The sequence below is a fragment of the Numenius arquata genome, chromosome 6 (assembly GCF_964106895.1).
Source record: "Numenius arquata chromosome 6, bNumArq3.hap1.1, whole genome shotgun sequence".
In the NCBI taxonomy this organism is placed as follows: domain Eukaryota; kingdom Metazoa; phylum Chordata; class Aves; order Charadriiformes; family Scolopacidae; genus Numenius; species Numenius arquata.
In genome coordinates, this window is record NC_133581.1 from 44744833 (window position 1) to 44772011 (window position 27179).

General features: G+C 42.9%; 1 protein-coding gene across 1 annotated transcript in view; it reads right to left on the reverse strand.

Annotated features, from left to right (window-relative positions):
- The window catches only part of RGS6 (regulator of G protein signaling 6), a 278796-nt gene that overhangs the window by 87316 nt on the left and 164301 nt on the right, over window positions 1–27179 (reverse strand). The window contains exon 3 of the mRNA XM_074149708.1: window positions 18608–18707. Coding sequence (XP_074005809.1) covers window positions 18608–18707 — 100 coding nt within the window. The remainder of the gene's footprint in view (window positions 1–18607; window positions 18708–27179) is intronic.

Below are 27179 nucleotides of genomic sequence, written 5' to 3' on the forward strand. Positions count from 1 at the left end.
AGGCTTATAAAATGGAATCAGGAATTTGGCTGCCTCCAACCTTTTGGCATGATTCTGTTAGCCACTCCATAGCACCAGAGCTGCCCAGGGAACACTTTGACCTGTCACCACATTGAGCTGCCCTGGCTGGTCAATAGCTGGTTGGGTTAAGTTCTGGTATTAAGGAAGAATATAATTGCCCAACAGTACGGACCAGTTTGACCACTAATGAATTCCTCCCCAAGAGCAGCCTACAAAAACCACAACACGCCCTCCCAAAGCACATACTAATGAAAATAGCCACACTGTTGATGGGGCTTAATTGCTTAATATTAAAATAATGTAAGAAAAGTCGATCTATAGTAACAACAAATAAGGAGGGGGTTATCATCTTGCTGTTATCCTTTTTGCAGGAAGGCTATCAGTGGCTACCAGGAATGGAGGTAAGTCGGTCCCCAGGTTGGCTTAGATTCAACTGGATTTTTTTTTTTCCATGAAGATCTCTTCAATTTTATCATCTGGTTGATAAATGCATGTTTTTGTCTTAAATCTATTTTGGAGTAATTATATGAATTATGCTGGTTCAGAATGCTCCCTTTTATGAAACTAAATTGTTGGGTATTTGTACGCTGTCTGTAATTTGGTATTCTAAAGTAATAATTCTGAGAGCAAAACAATGCAGCTCCTTGCCTGCTTCTCCTTTTCTTCTCTCTAGTTGTTTGCATCCCTTTGCCTCCCTGAGTACACAAAGACATGGACCTTTCCCTCGGATTATTACTGGGCTGCGGCAGCCTAATAACCATTCATGCTTTTGAGAATTTTCCCTAGGGAGATTTGTTACATCTTTTGACTATAAAGCATGTCAACCTCTGATAAAATACCAACACAACAAAAAGGTGTCCTACAGAGAACCTTTCTGTATTTTTAAAAGATGATGCTGGACACAAGTTTCAAAAAATACCAAAACAACACTCCTTTGTTCCATTTTCAAACTGAAAGGCCCTCATGAACTTACATCCTATCAGCTTTCAACAAATATGTATTGACATAATAGTTAGGGCCATTTTTTTTTAACAGCAGACTTACTTTTTCAAAGGCACTTCAAGTGTTTCACCTAGTCACGTAGATATTGGGGGAGCCTGCCCTTGGTTTCGAGCATTCAGCTCTTTCTTGAGCTGGCATATAGCCCCAGACTAAATTCTGTATCTTATCGGTTTATTTCTTTTCCTTTTACAATTCAGCAGTCAGCATTTTTTAAAACAGATTAAGATTTCTGCAAAAACCTGGGCATATTTTTCTCTGTTTACACTTCAATGTATAATTATACATTTTAAAAAACCCTCCACAATGAGTAAACATTTTAGTTCATACGCAGTAAAATAAACACTTAGGTAATTCATATCAGTCTCCCAGTACTGCAAAGACATCTTCTAAAATGATCAATGATATGTATCAAAATTGTCCCTTAAGAGTAAGTGGATAATTTCTTGTACAAAAGCCATCACTAATACATTAAAGGGACAAAGAACTCTGTAGTTCATGTATTTCACTAACTGTAAGCCACACACTTTAGACCCTGATGGACATTTGGGGTTTTTGGTACATTCCAGGCATCTATAAATCCAAAATCTAAAAAAAAAAAAATAAATAACAAGTTTTGCATCAAAATGCCACCATTCAGCATGATCCCAATCAAGCATCCTTGTGACAAGTACAGCCTGGAGACGAGAAGAGAAAACAGGAGTGATGGCAAGTGGCAAACAAGGTTAGTACATCAGAACAGGTCGAGTGTGTCCACATGGGATATGTTGGGATAAGAAACACAAAATAATTCCCTTTAACTACAGGAAAAGATGAAACCTTCAAGCATGCCTACACACTAGGGGTGAGACATCCTGGTTGCTGAAGGTAATCAGTGCAGGACCCTCCTGCACAGAGCAGCTGGTTCTCCATGGCCCCAGTGGTACCTTCAGCTACAAACGCATGTTCTCAGCCAGCCTCTTCATCTTCAATTAAGTAACTGAGATGGTTACTTGACTGTCACTTGTTATATTACCCAGGTGAGAAGCAATGGGCTACTTTAAATATCTACACATTAACCTGAATGTTCTTTTGGTCAAACACTCCAATCCAGCTCTATGAGAGCATATTTTTGTCTGTCACATGCACAAGGTAAAAAGTACATTATGTGTACATTTACAGACTTTTACATATGCCAGTGTAAAATACTGGAAAAATTATAATGTTCTAAACTGTTTCCTAGAAGGCTTTTTTATCTTTACTGTGAGGTAAAAACACTTGGTTTGCATTTCTGAAAAATAAAACCACAATCAAATCCAAACAGAATGGCAAAACACCCGACTGTGTCCACCACCAAGTCCCTCCTAGCAGACAGCTAGAGACTGAAGAACATACTACCACAGTACTGCTATACATGGCTTTTTTTGTTCCTTATATGGTACCCTAGATATCCACTAGGGAATTCATGGCCTGACAGAATATCAGCGAGCGTTGGTTTGACTCAGAGTGGGCATTACTTACTACATCCTGTAGAACCTTCCTTTTGCAGTTTATTCCTGCTAACTTGTTCCACATTAGTTAAGAGCCCCACCTCAGAAATCTCTGGTACACTCATGTCTCATTAGGTGAGACCAACCCCTTCAGCAGCTGCAGGTTATGAGGAAAAAGGCAGAAGCAGGAGGGAAGGGACACAACTGAAAAGGACATGCCTCATCTTCTGTTCCTCCCAGCGCCTACAGGGAGTTTGCAAAGGTATTGTCTTCACCATAATGGTTCCAAGGACAGTCACATGCACAGATGTCCACAGCAGCCTGGCTTCACTGAAAGCTACACTTTTAGAAAACTAGTATCCCAACCCCAGCAGAAATCCTGCAGAGTCTCTCATGACTGACCTGCAGAAACCTACCTCCGAACAAAGCACATGCAGCTAATTCCCTAAACAGATACAGTGCAGCCCCTCTAGACTCCAAAGAGCCTTCAGCAAGTTCTCACCCAAAATATGCTACTGCACATTACCATCGCTACTACAGCCATACCGGACAGCTTTGATTATTTGCTGAGAATAGACTGTATATTATCCTGTGCCCCCATAACATACCATGAAATTACTATCTTCAACACCAAAAGCTTAACCTATAAAAGCTCAATAATAAAAAAAGGTAAGTTTATGTGACAAAAAATGCAGCTGCAATTCACGTTCATGTGCAAGTTTACGTAGGTTTTCATTAGATGTAGGACAGCAGAATTCAATAATACCCCTCAGGAAATAAAGTTTGCTATGCAATGAGACAAAACAGGATGAACTCTGCAAGTGGCTCCCTCTCTTAGTGAAAAGAGGCAGAAACAGGCTCCGAGACTCAGTCAGGCTGATCAGGCACTGCCAAGTGACACCGCTGAAGAGCAGATGCTACCTTCCTCTAATTTAGCAAAGCCAGCAAGGTGGCTCAACAGACCTGTGCAGACATGACGCAAACCAGCTGCAGGTTTTACCTCTCGCTGTGGCAGCATATTAATCCATCTCTCTCAGTGCCACCTGCGAAGGCCACCCCTCCTGTTCTACAGGGCAAACCTCCAGGTCCATATTAACAATCACTGTGGTCCAGAGGTAGCTTGACGTGAAAATATGTAATTGCAGGTGACCGTAACAATCAAGATGTGATGGCTTTTCAACCTGCCCTCTCATGTCCTCCAACTTCCCGTTCCTGTGCGCTGTTTTGCCATACATGCCTATTCTGATCCCTAAGAAATTAGAACTATTTTAATCTGCCTCTGCCCAGGATCCTGCTTGCCGTGTTTCCATCTTTCTCACAGCCATAGCGAGGAAAGGGACAGTCTTGTACCTAGGTTCTCCATGTTCACAGCCTCCTTGTCTAACACCAGGCAAGTGTCTTAGACCACGCAAGTCTAAGGCAGTAACTTATTCTTTATCTTTGCTACTTGCATGAATAGATATAATAAAACCTCAGAAGGGTGCCGTCAGGCTGCACAGTTCAGCTATGTAACATGAGACAGAATACACATGTGAAACCACAGGCCAGGAGCTCAGCTGCTTGCCTCTGACCTGTCTTAAGCTTCTTCACTGGTCAGTTAGGGTGGGTAATGCACATTTTCATTCCTGGGAAATGAAAGGCACTAGAAACACGCAAAGGCTTGCTAAAAGCACCACTTTGATAACCTGGTATGCAGGTTGTCAGAGGCTGCTCCAAGCACAAGAAGTGGCAGAGAAAAAAGTGTGAAGCTGGGAGGAGAAGGAGGACACCAGAAGGCGGTGGGGGTTAATGGTCCCCAGCACAGAATGAAATGCTTGTGGGCTTGAAGCAAACCGTGATGGATGAGGCTGCACAGACCCTGCCAGTTGCAGGAGGCACCACACGTAAGTGCAAAAAGGGTAGACAGGGACTGAAGGGTGAAGTAGGAGGAGGAGCAGGATTTCTTCATTTTAAAAAAGAAGCATTTTCAAAAGGCGCTGGTAAGGCACCTACTACAGTACACAGATGCAAATCTCTAAGAAAGTGCCCCTAAAACGGGCAACCCCTTTTCCACGAACAGACTAGCCCAGGAAAGAGGAGTGGGTGGTGACAAAACCAGAGGTCTTTTTTTTAAGATCTTTTCTTTCGACAGATCCTAACAGAGTGAATGCCACTTTAACCATGGTAGTCACAGACTGACAAACCTCCAGGCTGATGCTGCACATGCAAAGCTTTTTTCCCTTGGTCTGGTATTCTACGCCTTGGTGTGACTTTTCCAGCGCTCACACAATCTGCTTTTATAGTGTTGGTACTATTTTGAGTCGCATAATGTAAATCTCTGTTTCAGAAAGTGCTTCATGGCTCTGAGACTATTTAGAAAAAAATTCATGCAACCCATCCCTGAATCTATCCAAACGGGTAACAAATCCTTTGGCTGCTGAAGAGAGGTAATGAAAGGGAATTTAATCTTGACATTCCTGGATTAAACAGTTGACAGGTAAGGACTAGAGGACTCGGTGGCACAGATGACAGCTGTTTCCAGAGCTGTGCCTAAATTGACAGAATCTAGACGTTATGAATGAGAGCTCAGCAGAGGTAGAGAAGCTTGTCACAGCAGAGGTGGGAATCCAAATTTTAATGACTCAATTAAAGAATGCCAAGGCTACTGGAAAACACTGAGCTATTTCTACCTCCGTGTCCTTGCAGCTGCCCTCACGCTGCCGTGGGTGTAATTACATAAGACGCACAATCCTTTACTGGAAGGTGGAATTATTTAAGGAAAACAGCTGGCAAATTTAGAGCTAAGTAGGAGCACAGAAACATCAGTGCTGAACCGAGAGTGTGTCAAACATGACCCAGATACCTAATTAGAAGTTATGCTCAAATCTAACTGGCACGGGGCTCAGGAAATGGGATGACTGAATACAGTAGAGAGGCTGGAAGAGATACGTTCTTGAGCTTTATTGCCCTGATTGCATTAGGTACTGTTCTGATCTCTCCACTCTTTCTCAGCTTTAATTTCACAATGCTGATGAAATTGCCAGGGAAGAGAAGGGGGAGGGGGCAGCATTACAGAGTAAGGATGCAAAGGGCCTCATCTGTCAGCTCTGAGTGGAACGTCAAGGTTGCCGGAGAGCTTCGCCCAGCACAGAGAGGTGGGAGCTCGCTTGGCTTCATGTCTGTCCCCAGCTGACCCGCTCTGGGCCAGCTCCTGGCCCTGGGGACTGAGAAGCCAGGAGGGGAATGCTCTCCTGTGCAGCGCTGGCTGTGGTGACCCCTCTGCCTCCAGCACCCCCCCAGCCCAAGGGGCCCCTGCATCCCCAGAAAGTACGTGAGGAAAGAAAACTGGGGAACATGGAGGAATCTGCAAAACCTGAATGCCGCTCTGTCTTGAGTTTATTTATGTTCACGCACAGAACAAGCGTCTGCAGCCAAGTCCCAGGCCACCAAAGGGATTAACAGTGTAAGGGAATATAACACATTAATTAAGAACGGCTCTATGAAAGCTAACTATAATCAGTCAAAATATTACTTTCTTAAAATACAGTACTCTGCAAGAAGCAAGCTCTGGGTACATTTACTTTATTTTTTTCCTTATGCTATTCTCCACCAGGGCAGAGAAATACGTTCCTTTGTGTTTTTAAATAAAAGTATCCAAATACAGAGGAATACACTCATGAATGTCTGCTCAGCTGTCTTGTAAAAAAGATATGGGGAACGCACAGAGATACTCAGTTATCTGAGTAAGTGAGATGCTCCCCATGGGACCAGTTAATGGGGAAGAACAGTCCGCAAAGAAAGACTGTAACATGCCAATATACTCCCCTATTGGAGCCAAGACATAAAAAGATGTTTGTAGACTTGATATGTCTCTTGATGCTCAAGGCCTGTTGCTGACAACAAGAGCAAAAAGCCGAATAGGGAACAAAGGAGCAGTATGTCATTGACAGAGCTGGTGCTGAGATATGCTAACATGCTACGTAAAAAGCAGAAACTCGTTAATTTGTTTATGCATCATGGATAAAAACAAAGGTAACAGAGTGCTTACCAGAATCCTCCTTGATGGGCATCCTCCTGTTGGGAATTTGCACCCTGGAGGAAAACGGGTAACGTGAGCGGTCAGTGTGGTGCTCCACCTCTGCGGGAAGGTGGTTGTGGAGCAGGATCAGGGAGGTTACATTACCCCGTACTTGGCACTAGCACAACAGTTAATGGAAAACTTCAGACAGTTCTGGTGCTCACTGTTCAAAAAGGTTGTTAAAAATTTGGGAAAGGGTCCAAGGGAGAAACACAAGAGGAATTAAAGGCCTGGAAAAAGCGTTTTGTAGCCAGACGTGCTTTCAGGGACACGATTTAATAACCTCACAAACAGAAAGTCAAATGGCTGTTTCACTGCAGTGACTAAGAACATATTTGGGAAGAACAAATATCTTCATTGTCAACCATAACACCAGGTTCAATACCAGAAGGTGGTCTAGACAAAGTGAGATCAGGAACAAGAAATAGCTTTTGGGCGACAGAAGGGTGCTTTAAAGGTGACAGAAGCTTTTAAAAGGTTACAGCAGATTTTTTTTTTTTTTTTTTTTACACCAGGCATTTTTTAAATTGGATACTTTCCTGCAAGACCCACAGTTGTAAGGAGGACCTGAGGCAGAGAAGATGTATATAAGCAGATCAAACCAAAGGACCACCTCTTGCTGCACAGTCGGCACAACGGGCAGAGGTCACCATCCCTCCTCTGCTCACCGACAGTCAGCCCTTTCCTCCTGGGAACGTGAAGGACACACAACAAGACTTGTGAGCCTTTTCACCTGTGTTATTTATTGCCGGGCATATGGCTGCAGTGTCTGAGCTGATTCCTGTCAGCTCCCACTGGGCACAGCACGGTGCCCAGACACACTAAACTTGTGGCAAAGCAAGTTGCTGAAATCAGTGAACAAAGGCGTACTGACAAGCTCATTTTGAAAGATTTTGGTTGTTATTGGATTTTTTGTTGGCTTTTTTTTTTTTTTTTTTTTTACAGTTTCACTTCGTCATGTGTTTTCAACTTCTAGGCATGTGTCATCTCCAAGTACATCTTACAGCTCTCCAAGAAAGCAAGCCTCTGTGTCAGGGACCCAACATTCTTCGGAGCTCTAAAATCAACAATTCCTACTTTAAAAAAAAATAAAAACCCATAATGCAATATCCATGTAGCAGTGACGTAAATGATGAATAAAAGATGCTACAACACAAAACTATACATCACCTTTTCACGGATCTAGTCTTATGAGTCTGTTTTCTCTACCTGACAAAAGAAATAAACTTTGATGAATATGCCACTGCCAATTCATTAGTTTCAGCAATACCAGCCTCGAATAGCCTTGTGATTGAAATTTCACTAGAATACAGTCCCTTTTATTTCTTTTCAGCAGCTACTACTGTCCCTTTAGAAAGCTCACCTGTCACTGTGTGTCTCGTAGGAGAAAAACGTAGACAGCATTCAACAAAATAACACTGGACATTTGGCAAATCTCTCATTTACTAAAAAGCGTGGGCTTCACTCAGTCTAACTGACTCAGGAAATAGGAATGAAATTTCCTGAATACTTCGGGCAAAGGTAAAATATCAAAAGGAAAAAAAAAAAACCACCATCAGAAATTACTCACTCAGGTGAATTTGACAATGATTTTGGCACCAACCAGCGAACAATCAAGTTTCAAAAAAAAAAAAACCCAAGGAAAAAAATAAAAAAGAGACACAATCCTATCCACAATAAAAATAGGTACAAAAATAACAGAATAATACTTTCTATGAAATACAACACAAACCCCTACAATAATTGCATGTAAAACCTTCCGCTGCTACAAACATACATTACTTTTCTTATCAGTCTATGTTCTTTTTTATGTGTATGTGAGTATAATTAGCATTTTACACTAACCAACTTCTCAAAGCTTCCTGCATGTTTTATTACTCCTTTCTAGGCAAGAGTTAATCTGCAATCCTGGCCACATTGTGGAGGCATCTGCATGGAGAAAATTCTTATTGTGCAAGTGACCTTGTAGTGGAATAGAATCCTGAGACACTCTTCTTGCAAAGCATGCGGCCATCAAATAGGAATTAACTCAACAAAGACCTAATTGCTTAGTTTTATTCCTCTGCAGGACCAAAATATAATTTTCTTCCCTGCATGTGGTAGTGAATCATACATCAAAAATATCCAAGCTCATCAATTCACACCATACTCAAAACAAATCCATGGGAAACCAGCATGCAATTTTGAGAGATTTAGCCACACAGGAAAAAAAAAAGTTAAAGAAAACATGTAAATGTGTATTATTTATAACGATGGATATGTATGAAAAGCCAGAAAGCTTTTTCATTTTCCTGTTTGCCATTTCTGATGGAAGGTTCTAAAGCCAAACCTGTGGCAGTCCCAGGTGCTGTGTTGCAAATACATACCAGACCAAAGAGCTGAGGATTTCTATTGCAACAGGCAGAATAAAACAAGTATTCATCAACCCTTCAGGGTATCCACACAAACCAGGTAATGCGGTTTGTCCACTCTAGCACTACGCCAACCCCCTTCAGCTGCAGCATCTTCTGGAGACGCATTCTAACTGTTCCCGGTGCAGCTTTTAGCAACAGTGATTTCTGACTGGTGCACTATTTATGTCTGGTAAAAATAAGCTGGTGCACTATGTAATTCTTTGTACTATTTAAAGTCAAAAAAACCTCAAACCAACCCTTCCTTTCCAGGTACATTAATGATAACTTCAATGTTGAAACTGAGATAAATCATACATAGAAGAATCATTCACCTAATGTATGTGTGAAAGAACAGAAAATTATTCATGAGACTCGATTTACAGTTACTAAAGTTAACTTCTGAATTTCATTAGAACACCACATTGATTAAAGTCAGGAAATTTAAACTCCAGAACAAACTGTTGTGTTTTTCAATATAAGCCCTTTAATTAAAATGCAAGTAAGACTCTGCTCAATAAATACCACCCTGAAAATTACTTCGACTAAAAAAGCCAAAGAATGAGAGATAAGAATGAACAGAATATATGCATGGAATAATGAGGCAGATGTATTCACCGAATAACAAGAGGGGTTTCTTTTTCTAATGGCTGGAGTAGCATTGAATTAAAGCAACAGATTCAAAGTACAGTTGCCAAACCACACTCAAAGATTTGCTCCTTCACTTTGCTATTGATTACCATCGGGCACTTAACATACCATTGCTTTTGCAGTACCTCAAGGTAAAAGTGGTTTGTCTAAGGGTCAGGTCTCCACATACGCCTCGGTGGGTATGTGGCTTCTCAGGCACAGCGGGAGCCAAGCTGCTCTGCTGTGTGTTTGATGCTTCGCAGCCCACAGGAGCGCCGGAGGCCGGGCAGAAACCAAGCAAGAGGTGTGAAAAAACAAAAACTGTGTTGGTAGAGCCTTCACCACGCAGCTCCCAGGTTGCTGTGAAGCGAAGGCAGGAGAGGTGAAATACTGCAGCTTGAGTGCAGTCTGCTCAACACTCACATCCAAAAAAAAAAAATCAAAGCCACGCAGTACTTATAATTAATCTCTGCTCTTTTGCTGTGTCAGTCAGATCTGGAAACAAACTTTTGTAATAATGCTGCGCTTTTGAAGATAGCAAGATGAACGCAGAAAAGCATTAATCATTCATTCCTATGAATTTCTACAGGCATTGAAATATTGTTGACTTTCCTTTTTAATGCTTTATTCATTAGCCACAATATTCCATCAGCTAAATGCTGTGTTTCAGAATAAAACTGCAGTCAGCAATGAGAATGCTCTTAATATGTAACATTTTTTGTTATTGTGGCTGAATTACCAATTCATCTAAACACTGGAGTTCAGCAGGTAATTCATCATCAAACCTGTCTCCATTTCAGCTTTGAGTCTCTACTGAAAGACTGAAAAGGCCTAAAAGCAATTCTTGGGAAAAAAAAAAAAAAACAACAAACCAAACATTTTTAATAGACTTGCTTTGTTCCAGGCTGATAGCTTTCATTTGATGCCTCCCAGTAATTTTTATGCTTATATTGTTCAATAAGATAAATTATAGTTTCTTGTTGTTCTAACTTCTGCCCAGGTGGCGAGAAGGTCATCTTGGTTTTATTTTCTCTTTTGACAACAACTCTGGTGACTGGGAAGAGCAGTCAGTATCACTGCAGAAAGATAAAGCTGTGCCATTTGGTGATTTTTCATTGTATTTTCATTGCCCACAGTAACATCCACGTAGCATGATTATTTAAGTTTCTGATTTATCATAGCTTCACTTGACGGACACAGAGCTTCAAATCCAGCAAGGACAAGTAGGACCAGGAAGGACCTTCACAATTCTAATGTAAGGAAATTAAATTCCTCATAATATTCGGATAGCACTTGAGAGGCCATTTTACTGACTGAATACTAAAGTCTCAGGATGTGTTTTGTAAGCGTTCTAAGCCAAGTTTTTACACACCCGCTGCTGTGATGTGCTCTTCGTGTAGTGTTTTCCACCTCAGGTATGACTGCTGTCAAATGCTGTCATATGAAAGCACATGGTTATGCAAGACATCAAATTTTGGTAATTTTAAAAGCGATGCTTAATTTCATTTCATCATTTAGGATTTATCCCATAATGCGCGCACACATTTTTAAGGGATGCAGAAGCTTCATGTGATGTATGAGCGTGCTGGCCAGTGCGGAGACGAGCAGTCCCAAAGGGAACTGGGAACTATGAAGGAGACACACAGAGGTGGCATCAACAGCCAGCTTTGAAAAGCATCCTTCCTCTCACAGCTCCGACTAGCTGTGGAGCCATGCACACCGCAATATTTGGGCTGGAATCATGTCACACAGCTAGGAAGGACCGCTACCGTGGAATGAGCTGCAGAGGAAATGCACCACAGAAGCTAGACCTGAGCTGGGAGAGCCCAACACCAACACAGCCCGGCTGCGATGAAGGTGAAGCTGAAGAACTGAACTGTAGCACGGCTGCGGCAGAGGGCAGTGACACACAAACGCTAGCAGTCCTCACGCTGCACAGCGCCTACAAATGCAGAAGCCGGCCCTTCATTTCTAACATACAACACTTACCACTCTTGGGCTTACTTTTAAGAAAAGTTGCATGGTCTTTATGTGTATTTAAGTGTACACATGCACAGATATGCAGAGAGATATATCAAATATTCACTGTTTAAAAAATTAATTCTGGTTGCTTTCTCTTATTTCTTTGACAACCATATCCTATTTAATTAATTTGCTATCCCCCTTGTCCTCTGAAAATCAAATCCTTCAGCATCTTAACAACAGGCAAAGAAACTGCTACACTTCAGAGAGCTGGTTTTCATCTTTCCCTCCCCCCCATCCCTCTCACCCTTTGAAAGGCAGGAAGCTGGATGCACTTGAAGAGAAAAGGGAGGGAGGAGGATGAAGACAGTATAACTCTTTGGCTCCTTAACTGGGTTAATTTGTCTCCTGGCATGGGAATAGAGAGCTTAAGAGAAAGATACAGGAAAGAAAAATTGCAAGGCATGCACTACTTGTATAACAGTTGACATGTCTAATGCTACGTGATTCACAGCAGCTTTGAAATACTAGATTAAAAGGTATAACAACCTTCTTATTGAGGGAAGGATGGATTACATTTCCATTGGGTGCAATTTGAAGAAGAGATGCATAAAAGAAGAAAATGTAAGTTGTGATGAAGAAGCCCAGGCTTGACTTGAATTAGTTTAAATGCAACTTGCTCAGAGCAATTGATTTTTGATGAGAAATAAATGGATTTTTATGCTCGACCAGCAGTTGCAAGCCAGCTTCCTACACGCAATTGCACAATGCTGTTGCATTTATTGTGTAGCATTGCTGTACATAAAGGTGGAAAACCACCAGAAATGATACAGTACTATATCTGTATATATAAATATATGCAAATTTTAACCCAAGAGCATATTCTTTGTATCATCTATAAACCAGGAAACACACAAAATTATTTTGGATATTGACTTAAGTTTTGGCAAAGGTTTTTTTCTTGTTTTGCTTGTTTTAACTAAATGGGCTCGCCCATGTTCAATCAAAAGATTGCACTTGGTTTAGATTTGGGAATATTTACATCTACTAACTTTGCCTGAAACGGAGTCAATACTGCATTTCAGGTCTTCTGTTTCTCAAAGCAAAACTGCAAAGGAAAGACAAAATAAAATAAATAGAAAAAAAAAAAGAAAGAAAAAATAAAAAAAGAGATTGACCTGGGCTGGAAGTTCAGACCCAGACACTCATTTTGACAAATGTTCTGGTTGTTGAGGTTCAGAGACCAGTGCTGTCCCAGACACAGGGACAGATGGTTTAGATCTAGAATGAAACCACCCAAATGTTCAGGGGAATCTGTATCAGGCTCAGTCCCCAGTTCAAATCCTATGGTCAGACGACACAAGCAGCTGGACAGACAAGTCAGGGGAAGCCAAATCCTCGCGCAGCCAACTTATGGAGTTATTTGGTTCCAATGAAAGCAGTTTCTGTAAGACACTGAGGCAAGTTCTACCACTGAAGAAAAGAATTAAGAAAGTGAACGTTGTGGCAGAGCACTCAGCCTTGCAGCCTGCTCTCCAGGCAATGCTTGGTGATGGGTGCTGGCTCTTGTCAGCATCACCGGTCCTAGTCCTGATCCCCACATCACTGACCTCTTTCTTTGAGCAGTTCCTCAGAGTGGGGACCTTTCAAACCCCGGAGATAAGGAAACTGCTGCACCTCTGGCTACCACATCTGGATGAGAGACGCATTTGAGCTTCTCTGAAGGGAAAAGGCGATGAATCTCCAGGTTGTTCACCTGGAGAAGAGAGGGCTCCAAGGAGACCTTACAGCTGCCTTTCAGTACTTAAAGGGAGCCTACAGGAGAGATGGGGAGGGACTCTTTATCAGGGAGTCTAGTGACAGGACAAGGGGTAATGGTTTTAAACTGAAAGAGGGGAGATTTAGATTAGATACTAAGAAGAAATTCTTTACTGTGAGGGTGGTGAGAGACTGGAACAGGTTGCCCAGAGAAGTTGTGGATGCCCCATCCCTGGAAGTGTTCAAGACCAGGCTAGATGGGGCTTTGAGCAACATGGTCTCGTGGGAGGTGTCCCTGCCCATGGCAGAGGGGTTGGAACTCGATGATCTTTAATGTCGCTTCCAACTGTAACCATTCTATGAATACCCTTGGACTGGCACTGGAGGAGCTTATTTCGCCATAGGTGTATGAAGTCGTCCAGCAGAACTCGGCTGGTCCTGAACCATGCCATCAGGGAACAGTATCAATAATAAATTCTCTCTTTCCCAACACTATGGGATTTCCTTACTGCAGCCAAATGCATTTTCTTTGAGCAAGTGACATTCTGATGTGTTCTGGGACAACTCCGTAGGCATTTGCCAAGACACATGCTGGCTTCTTCAGACAGAGACACATGGCAGTTTAAACTTGGTTTAGATCATGAGTCTCGAGTAACGACAGGCCATCTGGCACATTTCAGCAATGCTGCCACTTTTTGCTCGGGGACACCTGGGACTTAAGACAGTCATGGCAGGTCAGGAGTGAAATGCACTGGCAGGGCTGTACGCACGAAGCTTGCATGGCAGTGCTTAACCCAAGCTGGTACAGTTGGGACATCACGCCCCAACCCATTCACAGCCACACAGGCAGCTTTGGGAGCAGAGCAAGACGACAAGCAAGCGTTGGGGTAAGGGTCAGGAGCAGCACACGAGCAAGGTACCAGCTAGGGGACAGCTGCTGGAAAGAGGAGGCATCACTCAAAATGGAGCTGTGGAGACAGGCCTGCTTGAAGGTTATGGGTCAGAAAGAATCACAAAATGGCAGGGGTTGGAAGGGGACTTCAGATTATCATGTAGTCCAACCCCCCCTGCCAAGAAGCTGCATCAAAACCTCTTGGGAGGAGGGCAGAATGGAGCAAGACTTGTAGACTGCACGTCTCCTTTGGGTTGCAGTAGCAAAGACAGGACCAGGAGAAAGCTTGGGGTTTGGGGGGCAGACTGGGGAGCACAAAGGAGGCTTTTTGCACTGGAAAGCTCAACTGTTACAGCACTGACTTCTTTCTGACTTTTCTGAATTTTTTATAATATTAATAGAATCACTTAGGTTGGAAGGGACCTTACAGATCATCTAGTCCAGCCATCAACCTAATGCTGACAAAAACCATCACTAAACCACATCACTAAGCACTACATCTACATGTCTTTTAAATACCTCCAGGGATGGTGACTCAACCACTTCCCTGGGCAGCCTGTTCCAATGCTTAATAACCCTTACAGTGTACAAATTTTTCCTAATATCCAATCTAAACCTCCCCTGGCACAACATGAAGCTATTTCCTCTTGTCCTATCGCTTGTTACTTGGGAGAAGAGACCTCTCTACAACCTCATAGGGCCAAGTCCAAATCAGTGGGAGAAGAAAGTACATGCATTTGGTCCTCCTACTAAACAGGAGGTTAGTTTTAAGATACGCTTGTATGGAAATCAAAAAGAAGATTAGAAAGCCAATTTTGCTGCTGATTAGTATAATAGGATGTTCTTACAGCAGTCTGATGACTGGGAAAATAGAGAATTGCCAATTCATTTACAGAAACAAAATCATTACTAAGGAAATTGTTTCCTCGCTAAGAGAGAAATGTTTAACTCCATTGGCAGCAACTGCCACCATGTGCATTGGCTGCCAACCTAGTCTGGGCACGGATCACAGCACTACTCAATACCTGCCCTCAGTTTTTCATTCCATACTCTAAACTTAACATTAGACAAAGTCAGAACTGTGCAAACAGATGCCACACAGACTGGTTTCATCTTTAATTCTCTGTGTCTTGCCCATAAAAGCGAAGACTTAACCAAGAAGATAATGGTGTGATGTGTCCTCCTTTGACTGACCTACTTTGAGCCAAAAGCCAGGGAAGAGGATACACAAATCTACTTCTAATGCAGATTAAAATGTGCCTTTGGCACAGCATCCCCACATGGACTCATCATACATTTAAAAGAGGGTTTTTCATCCTTTTCCCAGATTCCTGTTGTTGAGACAGGACCATTAATGATAACTCCCTGAGGCTTGTTCTCCTTGTATTACACAGTGCCTCATTCACAATTTAGACATCAGGAGAGATGAAAACAAAACAGAGATGAGCGGTTCATTCCCTGGTATCCAAACTTTAAATCAAACACCCACTTTGCTGTATTATAAACAGAGCTGCCTGTTTAGAGCACCAAGGCACTGCTGCAATGTTTCTTTTTCTTTAAGATTTTACATTTTCTCCTGTGAGAAGCAATTACAATAGAAGTGTCAAGCAAAAATAAACCCCTGTTAATCACAGTCACTGTGAGCCTGCCAAGTAAATCACATCTCAGTGTTGCTGTTCCTTTTTTTCAGGTAGAAATAAAAAGTGTGTGAGAATGCCAGAGTCTGGAAATTAAGCTCTTCCCAAGAGGGGGTCCAAAGTTTTTGAAAATACAAGCTCTTCTCTTGTGTTCATGACACTGAGTGGAATTATACAAGCACTAGAAGTGAATATCCAATGATCATAAGAATAATTCAAGTTGGAACAATTCTCTGGAGATCATCAACTCCAACCTCCATGCAAAGCAAGGCCAAATGCAGAGTTAGGTCAGACAGCTTAGTTCCGCTGGGCTCAGGGGTTTCTGAACAGCTCCAAAGCGCTGGTTCCACAGCCTCTCCAGGCCACCGGGCCCATCCTCAGCTGCTCTGACTATAAACAACTTTCTTCCTAGATCTAGCTGGGATTTCTTTTCCTGCAACTTGTGTACATTGTCTTTTGTGCATCCACCATGGGCTTTTGAGAAAAGGTCTGACCCTGTCTTCCCTACAGCCCCTCACTCCCTTTGGCCTTCCCTTCTCCAGACTGAACAAACCCAATGACCTCAGCTTCTGTTCAAACATAGGGGCTCCTGCCTCTTTGAGTGCTCCAGCTCTTTACCCATCTATCACAAGTACTGAAATCACATACGAATTTCTTTTGGTTTTGGTCTACGCATCTGAAAGGTGAAATGAGAAGTGGAGAAAAGTTCGGGCTCTCAGACGAGCCATTATTTTCCCCAGACTTTTCAAACTCGGATGCTTCATGCACTGCCCGGTGCATCACAAGGGAGCTGCCTTCAAATCCCTTCGCCTGAAGGGAACGATACTGAGCTTATTCCCCTCCAAATCTGAGAATTTTCTGTGAGCATTGGAGGGAGATTTTGTTCTTATTTTATCTTCATCTTTTTACTACTCCCTGTGCTGTGAAAAAACAGCCGTTTCAAGGTGATGTAATTGCAGCTGCTGTTCCAGAACAGCAGAGTGCAAGGGGGCAGTTTCCATCGCACCAGGGAGCTGCCAACCAGGGTGGCACTTGAGGATAAGCATAATCAGTTTAAAGATGCTGGGAGGTCTCCCGTCTCCTCTTTCTTTTGAGTAACAGGTGGTTGCTTCATGACCAGATCAATTGCTTAATAAGTGCAATGAATATTAACAGGAATATCGGAAACCTGTTTTAGCAGAGTCGATCTTAAGACACCCAGCCTGTGTATTGCAGAGGTGAGCTTATGGAATGAGTTTTCAAATCAGATAAACGGTTATTTTCCCCAGGAACCTTCAAGAACAGTTAGCTCATAACTGATCCAGCCATAACCTGCAATTTAGTAACACAATTTTCACATGTCATTCTAGATTCATGTTTCTTTTCCACTGTAAAACCCTAATCCTGCAACTGCCAGTTACACTGACTCACCGCCCTGAAATCAATTTCAGACAGAAGAGCCTGTTGCTCAATAAAAAAGGATTAACTGGACTAAGCCTCATTTAAGTAAAAACTTAATTCCAATTTCCATATTCCTTGCCTATCCCCAAGAACCCTGAAGATTTGTATTCCGTTCCTGTAGCTTGTTGGACATTTTTTTTCTGTTACAAGAATATCAAATCACACTCCTGAATCAATCAACACAACCTCAAACTCTGCTCAATCCAACCATTCTCACAGTAAAGATATTTCTGAAGTGTTTCAGCTCAGATATGCTTCACTGCAGGGAACCCCCTTTGCAATGGCTTGACACCAGCTGCATTGCCAGCACCCCTGTTGACAAGAGACATTTCCCCATTATTTTACAACAGTATAAAGACCCCAAGAGCAAGAAAGGTCCCTTTGAACTGCCAGTCTTCTCTCAGTTATTGGTGTGCTGTCTATATGCAACAACACAACTTTTACATTTTTAGTGATTATCTGAATTTTACTGCAGCAAAGCCACTGCCACAGAGAACAAAGCTCTTAAATTTTCAGAACAGGAGGGGAAACTTCCCTAAACAGACTCATCAGTGCATGTATCTGGTCTGATTTGGAAAGAGACTCTGCAGGACAGAGAAAATTGTATTTACTTTACAGAAATACACAACATCATAATAAGTCACAGGAATAACTGGGTGTCTCATACTGGACAATGGTCTTCTGGTGGAGAGAGGGAAAACAGTAGTCTTGTGCCACCGTAATGAATACTGCTATCAAGTTAGTGGAAACAGGTACCAGAAACCCAAGTACAAATCCTCCAAGCAATTTACATCATCCTGAATAAACTCATCATCTATCAACAGCAAAGTTCTTTGTTGCACTGGAAGATATTTTGTCTGGAAAAACATGTAGGAACAGTTTCGTACTTTGACTCCCAGTCTCTGCACCATCTGCGCTTTTGTACATATAGCTTTAATAAAGCAGCACACATGCTTAAAAGGTATTTCACAGTCCTCTACTTGTGATCCAAGTCCGGTAAGAGTATCTGGGTACGTGTGAGAAAAAAGTTTCAGGTTTTTTTTCTGAGCTCTTCCTTAAGATGGTCTTACCCCCCATCATAGGGAATGACTCTGACTGGTGATACTGTGATAGCCACAAAAGCTATGTAGCATTTTTTAATAACTCACCCCAAAGAAATATAAATGCTTGCTTACTTAAAAAGAATTAAGAATTCTTGGTTCAATACTTCACCTCCTAATAACGACGTGCAGAAAAAATAAGCAGAGGAGAGCATTTTTTTTTCCCTACTTTTTTGTGGCTTTAGTGGCGTGTTTCCTTAGAGCCAGTGAGTACCAGCTCATGTTCTCTTCCCCACTAAGTGGGGTCCTTACCGGTGACGACGCTGGGGATTTTGGACAGAAAGCTCTTGACAGTGCGGATGGGAACTCCACCTGTTTTGTCATCCTGCATTCTTGTAATGATGTCTTCAATCTGTCAAAAGGAAGGAAAGACTTAGTGGTTTATGCAAAACGGTGACTGTACCGTTTATACACTGTGAGTACTTTGGGGCTCTGCTGGTAGGATGGGCTTCAAATATACCATGTGTATTACTGCACAAACACAGATGCCACTACTGCCTCCCAAATTTAAACCCTGAGACTGGAAACCACGAGACAACATAGACCAGCTTGGAAGATGGTGGTCGGATACTGAAAATCCAACTGCAGCTGTGCTTTTTTTGCTGACCAGGGGTGACAGAAAGATGTTGTTTAGTCCACAAGTAAACTGGGTTAGAGTCTATACTACAGCCAGCTTAAGGAGCTTCCCATCCAGTCCATTTTCCCCTCTTCTCCCACATTCATTTTAATCCTTGATACTGTGACCTTGGGAGGGCTTTCATTTGCCAAAGGGTCTCAGACAGTCACCAACAGCCTACGGCTTGAGAAGAGCATGAGACAGAACAACTGCAGGACGATTTGCCCTGTCTCCTGCTGTAGGCAGGGATGGTATGTGTCCATCGTTATTGTATGAAGTAAACAACCAAAAATAAAATGATCATAGAGAAAAACTCATTAAATTTTCACCACCAACTTTTACTTCATGAGCACATACATAATCCATCACATAGAGGAAAATACACTTCAAAAGCCATGGCAATCAGAGGATCTGATTATTGGGGGAAGGAGCTTAATCCTCCTCCCATTTATTCTAAAACAGGAAAGAATTTTTGCTCCTTTTGAGGCTACTCCCCCTGCATTTACTTGAAGATGGCAACATCAGGGAAAACAAAAAGCTGAACATACGCACAGTGCAGAAATTCAGTATCTCCAAAAACTCCCTTCAAGTTAATAAGGTCTCAGAAGCCCAACAAAAATAAACATGAAGTTGTTGGCTCTGTTAGTTCAAGCAGTCAACAGCACAGCCCTGCCCGCTGCTGGTGCCAGGGGGCCCAGGCCGATGGCATCCAGACAGGGAGCACAGCTCTGATTTTACCTAAAGATTTTCTCCTCACAGATGCTACCAGGCACAACCTCAGCAGACAGGTTACATGGTGGGAGCGCAGTCCCTCTCTCTCCTAAAGGCAGCCCAAGAGCTCAACCAGCTCTCTTCAACTTTGGAAAACCTGCTTCGTTTAGATGCGTGAGTTTCTTTCACACACTTAACACCTACATTTCAAAACAAGTTTAATTTAAAGTCTTCCCTAGGCGATAAGATAATCTCCCTGCCAACTTCAGACACTGAATTTGATCACTGTGTTTTTAACCTCAGGGTATCACTTAACTGAACTGTTCACACCTTGTTTGTATATTATTTTTAAGTTAACACATGCCCTGAACAAATTCTCAGTGGGAATGAAGTCACAAGGATGAAAATATCCCAGGATATTTAATAGATTATGTGAGGGTTGGATACCTACAGTTAATTTTTGATAGAATAATACTACTTTTCACCCAATCCAAACACTATAAAAATTAATACCACCTTTTCCCCTTCCACCTGAACTTTATGCAAGCTTCTTTGCTGATCAAAACAGTTTCTTCCAGTCCGAGGATACCTGGAGGAGTAACTGCTCCTCTCAGGCTGGACAAGAAGCATTTCACAGCACCCCGTGGCATTGAGAGAAGCCCAACAGCATTGTTGAGAAGATGAGCCCATCATTTGCCAGACCTACGAGGCTACAGCACTCTGACACCAGACCTGCCAGGGGGATGGGACAGCTCGGTTGCCTGCTGACCAACAAGGTCAGCCAGACTAAGAACTACTTCATCAAGGCAATGAAAAAGCCTCTCCGTGACCAACTAGTTATATGTCTTCATCTGTATGTGCTGGCAGCTGGCATCAGAGAGGGATTTTTCCATGCATATTAGGAAGAAAAGACTCTGGAACACATTTTAAGTCCTATGTCTCCAGGAACACTTGCGAGCTTTAAAAACCGCAAGCATCGTTTTTGGTAAAATTGTTCAGTATTAAGTTCAAAATGAAAAACAAGCTAAAATAATCGTTTCAAACTTCTTACTCTTTTGCTCACTGTAAACTAAAGGAACACCAGACATGGTTTACGTCATTATCACCCCTAGAAAAGTTCCATTTCAATCAAAATAAACCCTTAATTATCTTAAAAGCAAAATATATTGTTTTTACCTAAACTATCCCCATTTCAAGCAATCAAGCAGGCACTGGTGTCTCAAGTGGGGCCATTAATTTGGGTTTCAGTCACAATTATAAAAGCCTACTGCAATTTTAAATCAAAATAAAAGAAACTGCCCTAGAGCTAACTCCTTCCCAAAAGGCTCCTTCTTCCTCTTCTCTTCCAGCCTGACTAATGGCACCTTCTGCTCTCCTTACTTCTGAGCCTTGAATGTTTCTTCTCTCCTTTACTTTCTATTCTGATGTCACATCTCCTTCCTTCCCTGTCCTCTCATCTGACCCAGACATGACTACATACGTCACCCTCCTACAGCACGCCAGCATTTGCAGTCTGCTGCCCAAGAGCCCATGGGTTTACAGCCTCTGCTTGTGCATAGTCTTTCCATTCCCAACATGCTTTCCTGTGCTCTCCAGCAAATTTCTGCACTGGTCAAAGAGGGCAGCATAGGCTACTCAAAGAAACATCTGATGATCATTTTATACTTTAAGTTATAATCAAGTTTGAAATAAAATATTAAAAACTATATTTAGCAACCTATGTCAAGTTTTTGTTCAGTCCACTACAAAGAGAAGAACTGACCTTATGTAAGGCCTTTGTATTTTGCATGCACCCAACATTTGTAGATGCTACCACCCTGGATCTAAATTCCTGCCTAGCTATGGAAATCTTTCATAAAAAGTGATAGAGTGACAAAGTGGGGAAAAAAGTCATTACTAGAGCTTCAAGCATGGAGAAAAGCAAAAGAGGGAACATCAAGTGTGAAGGTCACTTTCATTGAAGGTTTTCATCTTAACTTTTAAGAGAGTTAGCTGGATGCTTCACTGCTAATGATTCTCCCTTCAGTTTCTGCATGTCATTAAATATCCTTTAGGTTTCCCTGTTTGGCACATGGGGAATAAGAGTCCTTGGATAGTTCATTTCATTCAGCTAGGAGGAAGGAACTAGTAAAACTAAGCATTCCTCATATTTATCACTCCTAAATGAACAAGCTTCAGGGAACTACTGCAAACAAAAGTCATGGGAAGAACAGGCAACGGTGGTTTGGGTTTTTTTCTATTATGGAGGTCACTGCTATTTCAATCTGGTCTGATTTTGCATCAATAAAGGGAACTGTTACTCCGCATGGATTCTGGGTCAATATCTCCCTGAGAAAGCCAGAGCAATTTATGCATCTGCTGTCACTGTTAGCTACATGCTGTAACGTATGCCTAACAAACCAGATCTGCCTTTCCCTTCCAACTGTTTGCTGACAACTCTGCTCCCTACATTTGTCCAGAATGATTTTATTTCACATTACCCCACTTTCAATGTATTGAAAAGGGCTTTTGGTTCATTATCAGTGGAGAGAGGAATCTACAGCAGGTAGTTTATGAGAGTTTACCAACATACTCCATTGCACAGAACGTGTTGGGGATTTAATGCATACATGGGATTGCTAGTATTCATTAGACCTCCTTTTCCACTATTAGCACTTTTGCTGGCCTAAGGAGGATGAAGGCATGAAGTAGAAGACACTGAATTTCCATCAGAGCTGAGATATCTATCGCTGGAAGATGAGAAGTCCCTTTTGTGAGGCAGAGGACAACGAAATATTTATTATAACACATCAACAAATGCAATAAGTCATAATACAACGATAAGCTTAACTATCACAGCCTGGCAACTTTGGGTCAGTGCCACACAACATCCCTAGCGTTACATTACGAGGGGGAAAACAACTTTCGACTTTGCAGTCACTTCTCTTTCTGCCAGCACCAAAATGGAGCGGGCACCCAGATCGCAGCCCGTCAGCGTGCCCAGCCTCACTGAGCCCTGGGACCACCCTGCTCACTGTCAGGGCTGACCCTGGAGGCGACACGCTGAGGGAAGAGCAAGCAACACATGAAAAAGGTAAGCTAACAGCTCCCACGACCCCATGCCTGGACACCACCAGCAGCTTACTGGTGCTGCCCAGACAAATGTGCATAATTGCGACTGAGTGATTACCACGTAATGATCTCAGAAGACACCACGGTCCCATTTTGCCAGCTCATTTTTGTGAGCTAGTGAGGGAAACGGCGCCGTTCTCATATTCTAGCCTCCGAGTTAGCCACGCATAGTCCCTCGGACCCTGCAGCCTATTTCTGAATAGGCTGCTATTCCTGCTGCCTATTTCTGAATATTTCAGTACGCACCAGGTTCCTGCCTGATTACTCACAGCAGGTAGCCTGCTCTTGGGGATTCCTGTCACCAGCTAACCTGTGGCTGGCGAGTCTCTGAGCATCACTCATCAGTGCCCACATTAACCGTACAGGGCTGGATAGACAGCTCTGTGCAATGCCAAATACCCTCCTTGCCCCGGCAGATGAGAGCTATCACGAGTATTGGTGGAGCCGGATGACACATGGAGGAAAGCATGAGTCTGTTGTCAGCTAGCACGATGGCAACAATTATAAATACATTTGATCTTTTACTCTTGACTGAAATACAAATTTAAAATAGACCATTTCTCATGTTGCCAACCCCTACAGGTCCCAGGAGCGCCTCTGACCCCACCAGTGTGCCTCTGCTGTCTGTACCTGCTGACTCCTGCCACGCCACCCCACGCACGCACAGACAAGGAAAGTTAATTTGACAAGAAGTCTGAAGCCAACTTGCTTCACCAGTCCAGATAATTTCACTCTGCTCAAACACAGGAACAGGAGGCTGGGGGGGGGCGGGGGGGGGAAGGCTAATACACTTCCCTTTGGCATCCTCGAGGGAGAAAGGACAACCTTGTCTCCAAGACAGCGCTGGAGAGCAGCAGAGCAGCACTGCCAGAGAACTGTTGTGTGACCTTCAGCAAACACCTTCATCTGTCTCTGTCCAAGTCTCCTCTCCCGTATAACGGAGATAGTACTGAATCACACAGGGGCAGTGAAACTTAATTTAAAGATTTCAGAAAAAGACTGGGAGCGCCTAGGATAGTGGATGCTACACGACTATGAAAGATGTGCTCCCCGTCTCCGACAACCTTTCACAATCCCAACACAACGGCAGCAAAACCGAAGTGTGGCAGAGCACGGATGCGTCAGCCGGCAGGGCCATTTGGCTGCTTCCCACATGACTAATTTCTGACAACTGCTGAGGGCAGGGGCGCTGATGGAACTTGTCCTCTTCCCCACGGAGCTTTTATCTCTGCTTCTTTTTAAATTTCAGAGCTCATTTCAGACAAAGGCAGAATATCCCACACAGCTCCCTCACGCTCGAGTGTGTTCCAGGGAAGAAAGAAAATAACAATTACGTTCTTCAGATGTTTACTGGAAAGGTGAAACAGAGCTAATAATCTCACCTTGAGACTGGTAAGGTGCTTTAGCATTTATATATCTCCATTGTGAGTAGAGTGGGAGGGTACCAGTGAATCAACAGCCACCAAGGCACTGGGTCATGACTACCCCTACACTGCTGCTAACGGAACTAGAGCTTCACAAAGCGAGTGTCTACTCAGCAAATTATCACAGGCTTCATCACATCAACTGAATTAATCAAAACGACGCTTAGGGAAAAAACTGTGACGCTTCTAATTTAGCTCCTGAGGTGCAGCACCAGAGTCCAGGGAGAACCAGGCAGCAGCTTTTTGAGCAGCCCATGCCAGCCGTGACACAGCCTACACCCCCAGCTCCACACTGTGCCCCTGGCTCGGACCGGCTGCGGTGTAAGAAAACATAGTCACAGAAAACGGGAGCTGGACTATTCCCCCCAGGCAGTATACATATACACAGTTGGGAAACAGGGTTTAATATTCAGAAGAAAAAACAAAGCTTAACAAATTAATTCAGCAAACAGATTCTTCAAATGAGCTGAACTAATGCAATTTTCTCCCTCCCCAAAATCAAGCTTTTTAGCCCATCAGTGTCAACAGTTAGAAGCAAAAGACATCAATGTGTCAGTGTTATGCAAACTCAGTTTTTCATTAAAAACATTTTGACAGACAACTCCCGATGAGCTCAAATTCTACATGAGCTATAATTGCTTAAAAGGGGAGGCTATTTTGGCATGTTAGAAAGCTGTGTAAAATACTGAAAGTGAACTTCTCTACCGATTGTCCAACTGTAATTACAGTAGCAAATCTTGGGACTCTTGCATTTTACAGCATAACAAAAGTTTCTTGCAAATGGAGTGGTGCATTTTTTCCCCCCTTCCTTTCTACAGTTATGGTAAAGATGTCACATACATGCATGTAATCAGCTTGAGAGATCTTACACCATTTACAGCTCAGCCGCTCTAATTAGAAACCATCTCAGGGTAGCTGCAAATTAGATCAAATATTTACTTTGCTCCGTAAGCAGAAGCGTTAAGCTTTTTATGACTGTAGGAAAGTATCATAAATATCCAGCGAAGATGATGTGAATTTTAAATAAAGCACTCCAATGGAAACCAAATGGCCGTAGAATTATCACTGAGGTGTGAAGCAAGTCACATTTCACTGAAAGAAATTATATCATTACTGCCATACAGTATGTGTTGAATAGGGGTGCTTTTTGTGTGACTCGTGGACTATGCAAACACATACACAAACCAACGCACAAATACACACAGAAGTGCACAGATCGTTTCAGCCAGGAAAACCGCAGGGTGGAATCATCTGTTTCTCAGTGTGCAATCTGCGCTGGAGGAAAAAAGGAAGAAGTTCAGTCCCTCTGTCCCCTGAACAGTGCTGCCGAGGGAGCCACTGGTGCTGACAGCATCTGGGCTGTGGGTACCTGTCAGCCAGTGTGATGGCACTGGGCCTCCCAGACCGTCTTACGCAGGTCACCAGTCACCTAGTGCTAACTACTGCTGACCGTCCCACCCTCGGCAAGATTTGAACGGATAATCCTGAAGGGCTCCACAACAACTATCTGCAGATAGAAAACTGAACCAAAACAAAGCAACAGCATGGGTTGAAATATGAAGGAATAAAGTTATAGTTGGAAGTCTAGAGCTGTGCTTATGATAATACATTCACCACAGTCCCCTTACGTCATTAACCATGAGGGGCTGGGACAGGGGGCACGAGAGCATGTGCTTCTGTTTGACAAGCTTTTACTGAAGTCACCGACTGCAGGGAGCGACAGCATCCTTCTGCCTCACTCCAGCCAGGGTCCGATGCACAAGTTGCCATGGAAACGGTAGAGATTTTCTTCTCTGTTGCACCACTGCACCTAATACAAAACTGTGCAGGTCTCCAGATTGTTCCTAGAGCGATGAATGAGAGCGAGTGGAGCAGACGTGCCTACCACAGCTCGCACGGGGACTATCACAGGAGGAGAAAACTCCATACGTGACACGGCAGAGCTCTTTTACATGCACATTTGGGCCCCTTGCTGCCCTCACGCCAGGCAGAGCACCAGGGTGAAGCCCATTAACCCACCTCAGAAATGCCCACAAGCAAAGCTGTGACCCAGCTGCCATCTACAACACATTGCACAAACTGCTTGAATTGGCAAGTGCCAAAAGTAAGAGAGTTTAGTTCAACAGCTTTATTTTTGCTTCCTTTGGGGGTTAGCTCCCACACCCTGAATTTCACTTTGAGTTCTGGCCGTCAACTAATTATTCTCATTGTATCACCTCAAACACTCAGAGAGGACTGTGTGGTTCTCCGGCTCTCTTTTTTTTAAAACAAAACAGATTTTCTACCTGGCTAGGGAGATTTTCTACCTGGCTTTAATAGGGAGCAAATTCTGCAGCTGAGGACCAAAAAAATAAAAATAATCTGCTGTATTCCTGACCATACTCTGAATACAGAGGAAGAAAAAAAAAAAAAGAAAGAAAATAACTCCCAGTTAAAGTGACTATTTTCTATTAAAACTGTAAGGCCTAAACTTGCACTTGGACTTAGGCCCCATGCCCGAAGGAAGATTCGTGTCCATATCCTCGTGAAAGGGCTAACAGGTATTTGTAGCGAAAAGAAGGATACGGGAATCACGAGACAAGACTTTACACTGCAGAATTCTTGTTTCAACCTGAGCTTCCACAAAGCACTATTAACTGCAGGCAAAATCAGGTGAAACTATGCAGTACGAACTTGAGAATATTATGCTATAGTAAGAAATGTGGTTCTCTAATCATTTTGCGAAGCTTCATAAACACGTTCCTAAGTTCTCCCCCAGTAATGAAGCTACTTGGAGCCCTTCAGGAAATAGTTCATAAGCTATTTCCAATATGAGATGCAGAAGTTTGGTTTTGTTGTTCCCTGCAGGAAAGCTGTATCAGAGGCACCGAATCTCCACCGCCGCCTTCCCTAATGAATTAATGAGGGATATACTATCCAGCATATCCCTGCTTTCTATTTTGGTAGTTGATGGGCTCCTGTG